At 34.4% G+C, this 12284-nt stretch overlaps 1 protein-coding gene across 3 annotated transcripts in view; it reads left to right on the top strand.

The window, feature by feature from the left end:
- SOS2 (SOS Ras/Rho guanine nucleotide exchange factor 2) overlaps positions 1 to 12284 on the top strand; it is a 91742-nt gene that overhangs the window by 50168 nt on the left and 29290 nt on the right. For all 3 annotated transcript variants that reach the window (XM_040477079.1, XM_040477080.1, XM_040477078.1), the window contains 4 exons: positions 5289 to 5416; positions 6145 to 6800; positions 8243 to 8324; positions 9700 to 9822. In XM_040477079.1, coding sequence (XP_040333013.1) covers positions 5289 to 5416; positions 6145 to 6800; positions 8243 to 8324; positions 9700 to 9822 — 989 coding nt within the window. The remainder of the gene's footprint in view (positions 1 to 5288; positions 5417 to 6144; positions 6801 to 8242; positions 8325 to 9699; positions 9823 to 12284) is intronic.

Below are 12284 nucleotides of genomic sequence, written 5' to 3'. Positions count from 1 at the left end.
AGAGCCTGACACGGGGCTCGAACTCACGGACCGTGAGATCGTGACCTGGCTGAAGTCAGACGCTTAACCGACTGCGCCACCCAGGCGCCCCTAGGTTCACTAATTCTTAAGATTATGTAACATTTGCTTTGTCACTGGCTTTGTGTTCCTGTGTGTGAGTGTATTATAACATTAAGACCTTGAGATAATCTCTATTAAGAGAAATGTTCTATCTATTGAAAAAGACTACAAGAAATATTTTGCTACATAATTAGTATTCTTTCAGTGCTGCCACATGATTCAAGGACATCCTAAGGAAGATAATGCATTTTTTTTCAAAGCATATAAAGAAAAGTGATAGGTTTCAATGAGTTGAATTCTCACCAAATTACTAAAACACTATTTTTATGAAAATGTTGAGAGAACTTTATTATTACAAAAAAAGAATTGATCACATATATTATTTCACACCAAGACTGCATTCCCAGTATAATGAATTAGAAACAAATTTATAATTTATTATAATTTACCTTCAGGCACACAGACATCCATAGTAGATACAGCATTTTTATAGGAATTCAAGAGAATCATGATAAGTATTTCAAGAAGTCTCATAAAGAAAAAACTTACATGGTGTGTAAAATCTCGGGATATACTTATAGACAAGTAAGGAGAATAATGATTATCAAGTAAGCAAGGAATATATTCTTTAGTCAAGTTCATTAGATATTACATCTTTTTAAAAATTTTTATTTTTTATTTTTTAAAATTTACATCCAAATTAGTTAGCACTTAGTGAAACAGTGATTTCAGGAGTAGATTCCTTAGTGCCTCTTACCCGTTTAGCCCATCCCCCCTCCCACAACCCCTCCAGTAACCATCAGTTTGTTCTCCATATTTATGAGTCTCTTCTGTTTTGTCCCCCTCCCTGTTTTTGTCGTCATATGAAGTCATATGATTTTTGTCTTTCTCTGACTAATTTCACTTAGCGTAATACTCTCCAGTTCCTTCCACGTAGTTACAAACGGCAAGATTTCATTCTTTTTGATTGTCAGGTAATACTCCATTGTATATATATGCCACATTTTCTTTATCCATTCATCCATTGATGGACATTTTTGGGCTCTTTCCATTCTTTGGCTATTGTTGATAGTGCTGCTATTAACATGGGGGTGCATGTGTCCCTTTGAAACAGCACACCTGTATCCCATGGATAACTGCCTAGTAGTGCAATTGCTGGGTTGTAGGGTAGTTCTATTTTTAGTTTTTTGAGGAACCTCCATACTGTTTTCCAGAGTGGCTGTGCCAGCTTGTATTCCCAATAAGATACTACATCTTAATAAAAGATCATTTCCACTTTATTGCTTAGTTTAGGCATATATTGAAAGGGCATTTCTCTCCTTGACCTCTTTTCCAAAGCACACCAACTTCATTTTATTTCTTAAACTGTGTAATTATCCAGTTTGTTTTAACATTGAGGGGGTCCCCTTCAACTCATGGTCACCAGATTTAGGCAGAAACCAGTGTTTTGCATAGTGTCTGCATCATTGTAGATAGGCAGTGAGTGTAGTGCACAGCAAAAAACATGAACCCTGGAATTGGAATTTCTGGGTTTGAATGCACTCTGCTGTTCATCTTGGGTGAATTACTTAACCTTTCTGTACCTTGGTTTCTTCATTTGTAATATGTATAATCATAGAGCCTGTCTTACAGAGTTGTACCAAAGATTAAGTAAGGTAATGCATAAAAGAGCATGCATAGAGTAAGAACTAAGTAAATGTGTATTGCTGTTATTTGTCTAAACATTTAACAAAATTATAAGTATTTATACAGTAGTCATTCATTCTAATTACCTTTGGATATCTACCATGTAGTGTACTAAAAATGAATAGGGGCTCCTGGGTGGCCCAGTTGGTTGAGTGTCTGACTGTTGGTTTCAGCTCTGGCCATGATCTCACTGTTCATGAGTTTGAGCCCTGTGTCAAGCTCTGCACTGTCAGCACAGAGCCTGCTTGGGACTCCTTTCTCCCTCTCCTTCTGCCCGTCCCCTGCTTGAGCACACACACTCTGTCTTTCACTCGCTCTCTCAAAACATAAATAAACATAAAAGTAAATAAAACATATCCCAGGGTTTAAGGAATTCATGGCTTAGTGAGGAAAATAAACATTAAACAAATAATTACAACAAGTAAATGTAACTAAGTGTCTAAGAAGTAGTACTGTGGAATTGCTGAGGCAGGAGTAACAATGTCTAGGGAAGTAGGAAAAAAATTAATATGGGCTTTGGGGATATAGGGATTTTTATCCTACTTTGGTGTGTAATTTATTTTGGGGAGCAATGAAAGGTAAATGCTGAGGAGCTTTTGCAAAATAAGAGTGGCAGTAAATCACAATATGTGTAAATCAAATCATGTTGTGCATGGTAAACTTAGGTAGTGCTGTATGTCAATTATATCTTAATAAAACTGGAAAAAAGAGAGAGCCAGTAGAAACCTGACTGCATCCTGTATTGGAGGTCAAATTACTCTAAGGATTATCAGGACATTGACAAAATTGGATATGCACAAAATTAGATAATAGAACTTCATGAATGTTACATCTCCTGAAGTCAGTCACTACCATAGAAGAGTATCTTTGCCATAAGATGCACTGCTGGCATATTAAAGGAATGAAGGGGAATGATAGTATTTGAGAGTAATTTGTGTATCTCTTAAGTTTTCCTTGCATTCCAAAAACCATCTCAAAACTAGCAGCGGTTCTCCTTCCTCAGCCAAGAACTGAAAGGATAGCATCACACACTACTCTCAAATAGTTCAGGGGTAAAATGGTGCACATACCCTCACACAGAATAAGGAAGCATATGTAGCAAAATGTTAAAAGTTGGTTACTCCTATTATACAGGAATTATTTGTATTGTTTTCATAAATTTTTTATAAATTTTATATTATTTTAAGAGAATATAAGGAGGGAGAAAAAGGAAGAGTTTCATAGAGAAGAGGCATTTGAGCTGTCCAGAGGCTAATTTGCCAGGTGGATAAGGAGGAGCAGAGAAACGCTATAGAAAGCCATAGAGATGTGAAAGAGCTTGGCTTATTTGTAAGTAGTTCAGTATGGTAATTTCTGTGTTGCCCTAAGATGTTTAGAATACATTCTTTCAAATGTCTATAGACAGCTTGGGTATTTATTAGATGTTTATTAAATCTCACTGATCTTAATTAAAGTTCAGGAAATGTTTAGCAAATTGGTGAACTAAGATCATGGCAAACAGAGCCACTGCTTTATGTACTTTGATCACTAGGAAATCCTATGCTTTAAATACCCTGAAATATCCTCAAAATATCCTTTTTTTCCTGCTCCTTGACAGCCTTTAATTATAACATGGATATTTAGAAATGACATGGCCATTTATGTAGATGAGTTTGAGCAGCCTGAAGACTAAGTAGACTGTAGAAATAGTATCCTCATACACCTAAATAGAAGAGCAGCTCTCATTTTGGTAGACTGTCATTGTTAGAGATAATTTGAAATTTGGATTGACAGAAGCAGTAAGAAAAAAACTGTAATTAAGCATTTTATATCATCAATACCCATATTTACTAAGGAAATGTTTTAGAGTAGAGCTGAGCAGAATCTTTTTGCAAGAAATCTTTAAAGCAGCAAAATAAGTGATTTGGCTAGTAATGTTTCACCTTTAGAAGTCCGAATGACCAAGCCCTGATCCTTTTCCAATTTCTTTGGTATTTTGCCTCTTTTACTTTCATCCTCTCAATTTCTTATTTCTTAATCTAGAAATTAAGGCTTTATTTCTAATGATAGTCTCTTCAAGTATTTATATTGCTGATCTTTTGGTAATAAGACTTCTACATGTATCTCAAAACATGCCACAGATGGTTCTGTGTTCTGGAGAATAATTTTTAGGATATATAAATGAAAGGTAATGGACCTAGGAAAGCCTGGCTGGCTCAGTCAGAAGAACATGCAGCTTTTGACCTCAGGGTCATGAGTTTGAGCCCCATGTTGGGTATAGAGATTACTAAAAAATAAATAAACTTAAAAAAGGTAATGACCTAGCACTCAAACAATATTTATTCAGTTCCTTGCTGAGGAAAGGGGATCATTATTGAATGGTTTTCAGACTGTTCTTGGAATATCAGGAAAATTTATCACAAAATTTCTAGTAAGGTAGTTTAAAATCATGAAATAGGTTTACATTTTTAAAAATTTTCTGAAAGAAGTGATTATAAGTTTTCCGTATTTGTTCTTGCATAAATGTATTTTTGTATCTATATAATCTGTATATAATATCTACATAATGCTCCACTTTGACTTCTTTTGTCAAACAAATTGAAATGTTGGAGGGGTGCCTGGGTGGCTCAGTCAGGTGAATGTCTGACGCTTGATTTCAGCTGAGTTCATGATCCCATGATTGTGGGATTGAGCCCCATGTCGGGCTCCATACTGAGTGTGGAGCTTGCTTAGGATTCTCTCTCTCTCTCTCTCTCTCTCTCTCTCTCTCTCTCTCTCTCTCTCTTTCTCTGTGTCTCCTCTGCTTGTGCTCTTTCTTCAAAAAACAAAAACATTGGATCATCATCCAAATTGAATTATTTATTACAAGGTAAATTTTCTTTCATTTTGAGAGTGAGATACAAGAGAAATGTTGGATAAGTCCAATAAAGCCAGAGTTGTTAAAAATTTATAAACCTTATTTCTAAGTGTTAATGAGATAGAATATTGGCTTTCATGGTTTCTTGATATTTACTACAGTGGTTGAATTTTATGTTGTAAAAGATACCAGTTGAATCTCAAAGATGCTGTTTGCAGAAAAGTTTATGATGGATTGGGTTGCTTAATTTTGTATACTTGATTATGTTATATAACAAAGATATGCAAGCTTTTAGACATTTCTGAAACATAAGAACTTAATCATTCAAGAATATGAAGTAACTTATGTGGTTATCTTATAGTTACTAACAAAAGCAACCTGTAAGCTTCATGTTTTGCATATTTCAAACTATTTTTATGTATCTGGAAAATGTCCAAATGTTTTTCACACTTCTTTTTCTGATTGCTCTGGCAGTAGTACTTTATATGTGTATTATATTTACATATGTAGAAAGAGAGTTGGTTTTGAGAGATCAGGTATGTAATGAAATAAAAGTATAACTGGTTTTATTAAGCATATATTAAGCATATTATTAAGCATATTTAAAATTCATTTAGAGTTAATAATTTTTGTTGCTCTTTCCTCTAACTATAAGAAAAGAAAGAATTGAACAATGCAGGTTTAATATTTGATTGTTTTTTTTTAGCAATTGAAAGCATGTAGTGAAGAGCAGGAAGACAGAGAATGTTTGAACCAAGCTATTACTGCTCTTATGAATCTCCAAGGTAGTATGGACCGAATTTACAAGCAGTATTCACCTAGACGCCGACCTGGGTAATTCCAAACTGTTGAAAATATGAATGCTTCTGCATACTTCATTTATAGATCTGATGCCTAATTTTTTAAAAGAAGTCTTATTCGTAGTGATAATTGCATTCTTGAAAGTTATACTTTTGTTTTACATTTTTCTTTTGGTCTTTGAGTTTAAAATTGGCATTGTCAGGAGCGCCTGGGTGCCTCAGTCACTTGAGCGTCCGGCTCTTGATTTTGGCTCAGGTCATGGTCTCAGGGTCCTGGAATTAAGCCCTGTGATGGGCTCTGCCCTGGGTATGGAACCTGTTTGAGATTCTCTCTCTCTCTCTCCCTCTCTCTCTCCCTCTCTCCCCCACCTTCTGTCCCCACTCAAACTCTCTCTCCCTGTCTCTCTCTAAAATTAAAAAAAAATTTAATTGGTATTGTCATATTGTTGAGGTAGTATATCTTTTAAAATTTTATTAAATATAGTCACTTTTGTATGTTATATAAGAAATTTAGGATTCTTTGTAACTTTAGTTATTATGGCATTTGGAATGAAATACAGTTTCTGTAGTACTTTTCTTTCACAATAATGAAATTGAGGCATGTGTCTTTTGTGGCAAAGTTAGTAGGAGGAAGTAATGCTGAGCGCAAAATCTAGTGTTTGATTATTTAATATTTTTATCACTTGATTTGAGGTAGCTTAAAGAAATTTAGATTGCTTAGTCATTGAAAAAGCTAAATTTTTTTTTTTTTTTTTTTTTTAGGGATCCTATTTGCCCTTTTTATAATCGTCACTTAAGAAGCAAGCATCTGGCTATTAAAAAAATGAATGAAATTCAGAAAAACATAGATGGATGGGAAGGCAAAGATATTGGACAGTGTTGTAATGAATTCATTATGGAAGGTCCATTGACACGAATTGGTGCTAAACATGAACGGCATATTTTTCTCTTTGATGGCTTAATGATTAGCTGTAAGCCCAATCATAGCCAGTCACGCCTTCCAGGTTACAGTAGTGCAGAATACAGATTAAAAGAAAAATTTGTCATGAGGAAAATACAAATATGTGATAAAGAAGATACCTGTGAGTGTAAACATGCTTTTGAAATAGTATCCAAAGATGAAAACAGCATAATATTTGCTGCTAAGTCTGCTGAAGAGAAAAATAATTGGATGGCCGCACTTATTTCTCTTCACTATCGTAGTACACTAGATCGAATGCTAGATTCAGTGTTATTGAAAGAAGAAAATGAGCAGCCATTGAGATTACCAAGTCCTGAAGTGTATCGTTTTGTGGTAAAAGACTCTGAGGAAAACATTGTTTTTGAAGACAACTTGCAAAGTAGAAGTGGAATTCCCATCATTAAAGGAGGAACTGTGGTGAAATTAATTGAAAGGTTAACATATCATATGTATGCAGGTATGTGAAACTCATTACAAATGCTTGCTTACCTGGGTTGTGCCATTTTTGGGGCACCCGAGTGGCTCAGTCTGTTAAGCGTCTGACTCTTGATTTTGACTCAGGTCATGATCTCACAGTTTGTGAGTTCGAGCCCCACATCTGGCTGTGTGCTGACAGAACAGGGCCTGCTTGGGATTCTGTCTCTCCCCCCCGCCTCTCTGTTCCTTCCCTGCTTGTGCTGTCTCTCTCCAAATAAATAAATAAACTTAAAAAAAAAGTTTGCCACTTGTGATGAGCACCAGTTTTTGTACGTAAGTGATGAATCACTAAATTCTACTCCTGAAGCCAATATTACCCTGTATGTTAACTAACTAGAATTTTTTTTAAAAACTTGAAGCAAAAAGAAAAAAAATGCTTGAGGCATGGAAAAAAAGGGATTGCTTCTAAAATATAAAAAGAATTCCATAGGATCAAAGGGAATAAATAACTAATTAAATGTCTCTAAAATACAGTATTGTTGGTGCACATGGGGTGACTTAGTTGGTGAAGCGTCTGACTTGGCTCAGGTCATGATCTCACGGTTCATGGGTTTGAGCCCCACGTCGGGCTCTGCACTGACAGTGTGGAGCCTGCTTGGGATTTTCTCTTTTTCCCTCTCTCTCTCTGCCCATCCCCCACTGTGCTCTCTCTCTTTCTCTCTCTCTCTCTCTCTCTCTCTCTCTCTGTCTCTCTCTGAAAATAAACTTAAAAATATATATGTATAATATTGTTAACTTCATTAATTATTAAATATTCATAAAAATTGTATGACTCTTAAATTGGAAAACAGTCCTCATTTATCAAGAAATACCATGGGGTGCCTGGGGGGCTCAGTTGGTTAAGTATCCAACTTTGGCTGAGGTCACGATCTTACGGTTTGTGGGTTTCGAGCCCTGCGTCGGGCTCTGTTCAGACAGAGCCTGGAGCCTGCTGTGGATTCTGTGTTTCCCTCTCTTTCTGCCCCTCCCCTGCTCGTGCTCTGTCTCTCTCTGTCCCTTAAAAATAATAAACATTAAAAATTGTTTTTAATTAAAAAAAAAAGAAATCCCATAATTGGCAGGAAGACCATGGTGGGAGGAACCAGAATAAAAAGAAAAAGGAAAAGGGGCACCTGGGTGGCTCAGTAGGTTAAGCTTCTGACTTCTGCTGAGGTCACGATCTTATTGTTCAGAGTTCAAGCCCTACATTGGGCTCTTTGCTGACACCTCAGAGCCTGGAACCTGTTTCAGGTTCTGTATCTCCCTCTCTGTCTCTGCCCCTCTCCTGCTCTCACGCGTGCGCTCTCTCTCTCTCTCTCTCTCTCTCAAAAATAAATTAACATTGAAAAAAAAAGGAGGAAGTCCTCCAAAATATGCTACTTTGAATTAATGAAACTGAATAAATTGAACATACGTCCCATTTTATACTCTTTATCTTTTCAGATCCCAATTTTGTCCGTACTTTTCTTACTACATACCGTTCATTTTGTAAACCACAGGAATTACTAAGCTTACTGATTGAACGGTAAGAAAAATATATATTTTACTTAACACTTGATAAAAAGTTAACTACTTTGTTCCTTGCAAAGTGATGGGGACCTAGTATGTGCTCAGCTAGTTTTTGAACATAATATATTTGGCATTAAATTAGTAGTATTACTGTTCTCTTCAAACAATATGCTCATTGAAATATCTTTTATAACAGAGGTCTCTTCAGATCATAGCAATATTTATAGTGGTAATCAAAAAGACCCAATTTTGAGTATGTATTTAAATGAGTTTTTGGGGGGCAATAAAAACTTCCTTAAAAGAGACTTTTTTACTTGTCACTTTAAAATAGACTTTTTACTAAAGAAAATTTCAAACCATATAAAAGAGTAAATGGAAGAGTACAGTAAACCCCATTTATTCATCATCCAGCTTCAGTAATTATCAACCCATTTTTCATCTCTTTCCCTACTGACTTCAATACTCTAACCCAGGATTATTTAGAAGTAAATCCTACACAACATATTTCATCTGTAAATATTTTCATTTTCATTTTCCAAAAGATAAATATTTTTATTAAAAACATAATTAAAGTCTTATATGTAAAAAAATTAACAGTTCCTTCATTATGATTAGTTTTTTAAAAACTCTAAGTTTTGGATTGAATTTTTCTTCTTTAGATAGTGTCTGGGCTCCAAAGTAATTTTTGTTTCACATATAAAAACCTAATACCAGAATTATATCTTCACCTGTATCATTATGTTGTACTGTGAAACTAAGTTTACCAGACTGAATCAGTGTAATGTGCTATGAAGATCTAGTTAGTTGTATTTCCATGTCCAAAATAAGGAAAGCACATTTCTTAGACTCCTATTTTAACTATATTTCCTATGATTGGGCAAGGTTTCCTTTTATTTGTTTGTTTTAGCTTTGATTGTTACCTTATCCACTTAAGTGTGTTCTTCAGATATTGTTTAAAATTCAGTTTGGGCCTTCTCTTGTATGTATAGTCATTTAAGGAAGTTTATGTCTACTTTAATTTTAACAAAATAAATATTAAGGACAGATTATTAGATATACCAATTCTGTTACATCATTTAAGAAAGTTTTTCTCCTTATAGATTTTTATATAGCTTGATCTTCTTAATTGACCTTTTCTGTATTGATCAGTGCTAGTTACCAAACTTGTTTTGATAAAAGTAAGAATATTAAACCTTCCTACTGTATAGCTAAAGAACAATTTCTTACAGTATGTAATACTTCGGGGAAAGTTTATCAGTAATTGCACTTTTCACATAAATGATAAGAAAGAAAGTTGCTTAAATAAAATATTTTTTCTGTTGTATTTTAAATCCTTTTCATTTGTATATGAAACAAAAAATTTCTCTTATTTTGCTTCTTTTTTTTCTTAGATTTGAAATTCCAGAGCCGGAACCTACTGAAGCAGATAAATTGGCAGTAGAGAAAGGCGAACAGCCAATCAGTGCAGACCTTAAAAGGTTTCGCAAGGAATATGTCCAACCAGTACAACTTAGGTTTGGCCTGAATATTTTATTTTTTATGTGCTGTTCAATTTTCAATATACAGTTAGCATACCAGGATACCTATTAAGTAAAAATTATAAAATTTTATGTGAGTGTGCCTACTGTCAACTTTGCTCCTCCTCCTTTGTGATCATCTAGTAATTCTGGGCTATTTTATAGTTTATGATATTTATGGAATCTATAGCTCTTTCCCCATTATTCTCACACAAAACATAGACATTTATTACTTCATCTGAAAAATCATTTCAGCAATTTCTAAAAATGTTAATTGATAATAGCAGCTGCTAGCTGTTAGGTACTCACTGTGTACCTAAATGCCTTATTGTTTTTATCTCATCCTCATAATACAGTTACTACTTTATATATGAAAGAAATTGAAACTTATATGAGGAAATTGAAACTTAGCAAGATAAGTAATTTGAGATAGGTCATATAAAGAGAACAGCAGGACAGGTTTCAGACTCCATTCTGACTTCTTAAGCCCGTGTTCGTTTTTTATACCACTGAGATTGGAAATTGGAAGCTCCTTTGACTAGCTTTCTTTACAGTCCCTAATTGTACATGATCTAAATATTTTTTTCTTTGTAAATATTAAGATTCCTTGATTATTGCTAACTAATAAATTACAACTTTGGAACTGAGTATATGATTTATTTTCCAGGATAATTGTCACAAATGAATATAGTTTCAGAGAAATGATAAGAGTTCCCAGCTACATGACTCTCAGCCAAAACTTTAAAAAATTTAAGGGGTACCTGGCTGGCTCAGTCAGAGCATGCGACTCTTGATTTTGGGGTTGTGAATTTGAGCTCTGTGTTCGGTAATAATAGTTATGTATTCTATTTTAAATGTTTAAGTGGCTTTAAAAAATATATCCCTATATAATTTGAGCAATAGCTAAGATTAGCTAGGGGAAGCCATCTTGGAAGAGGTAAATCTGAGTGCCCCTAAAGGGTGTATAGGATTTAGGTAGGCAGAAAATGACCATAGGTATTCAAGGTCCTGGGAAATAGTATGAACAAAGGCAAGAAGACAAAAGTGAGAATGGTGTGCAGACGAAATAAGTACGGAAACTGACTCAACAGAAATGAAGACAATGTATTGCAAGAAGTAGTAGGTGGTATTAACTATATGGAATGAATGAGGTGGAATTCAAGATGGCCCTGAAATACAAGCCAGGTTGTTAAAACAGTCCTACAAACATTAAAGAATTTTTAGCAATGATGGTAATTTTCATAACGATTGTAACATTTTCTATTGTTGTATTGCAAAATTTTTAACATAAATGAAATTTGAGAGAATTTTACAGTGAGAGTTCATACATCCACCACCTAGATCTACTGTTAATTTTGCTATATTTATTTTATCACACATATATTCATTTATTATTCTTCTTTTGGTCCATTAATCGTCAAATTTAGGGGATGTATTTCAAAGTACACTTCTTAAATACTTCAATTTGTATATCATTAAAAGTGCATTATTTGTTTATTGTACTTTTGCATCTTTTTTTTTTTTAAGTTTATTTAAAGAGTGAGTACATGTGCATACACATGCACACACATGAGTGGAAGAGGGGTAGGATAGAAGAGGAGAGAGAATCCCAAGCAGGCTCTGAGCTGTCAGCACAGAGCCTGATGTGGGGCTTGATTTCATAAACTAAGATTCTGACCTGAGTCAAAATCAAGTTGGTTGCTCAACCAGTTGCCTCCCAGTAGCCCCAAAACAATCACATCTTAAATGTACTTTGGTTGAATTTTAACAAATACATACATCTCTATAATCCAAACTCCTTTCAAGATATAAATGTTCCCATCACCTCAGAAAGTTTCCCCATGCCCATTCTAATCAATTTTTGTCCTCATTGCCCAAAGCAGTATTCATCTTCCTCCATAGATTGGTTTTACCTGTTTTAGAATTTCATATAAACGGATTCTTATGTACTCTTTTGTGTCTGACATTTTTCACTCATCATGCTTCTGATGAGCATGTTTTTGCTTGTGTCAGTAGTTTCTTCTGTTTTATTGCTAAAGTAGCAATATGAATATACCACAATTTTTTTTCCCACTGAAGGACACCTGGGTTCTTTTCAGTTTTTTATTACTATGAATAAAGCTGCTATGAACTTTATTTTATAAATCTTTTGTGAATATATTTTTTCATAGGTCTTGGATAAATAACTCAGAGTGGAGTGGCTAGCTTTGTAGAGTATTTATGTTTTTGGTTTTAAAAGAAACTGTCGAATCTTTCCCCAAAGTGATTGTTCTTTATTACACTCTTACCACCAATGTATGAGAGTTCCAGTTGCTCCATATCCTCACCAACATTTAGTTATGTCAGTCTTTATATTTTAGCTGAACTGGTGGGGTATAGTGGTATGTCTTTGTAGTTTTAATTTGCATTTTTCTTTTTAAAAATTTTTTTTTACATTTATTTATATTTGAAAGACAGAG

This window comes from Herpailurus yagouaroundi, unplaced genomic scaffold (genome assembly GCF_014898765.1).
Source record: "Herpailurus yagouaroundi ecotype Mexico unplaced genomic scaffold, PumYag 141, whole genome shotgun sequence".
Classification (NCBI taxonomy): Eukaryota; Metazoa; Chordata; class Mammalia; order Carnivora; family Felidae; genus Herpailurus; species Herpailurus yagouaroundi.
The sequence above is the reverse complement of the archived record's forward strand: the minus strand, read 5'-3'. Positions and strand labels throughout refer to the sequence as shown.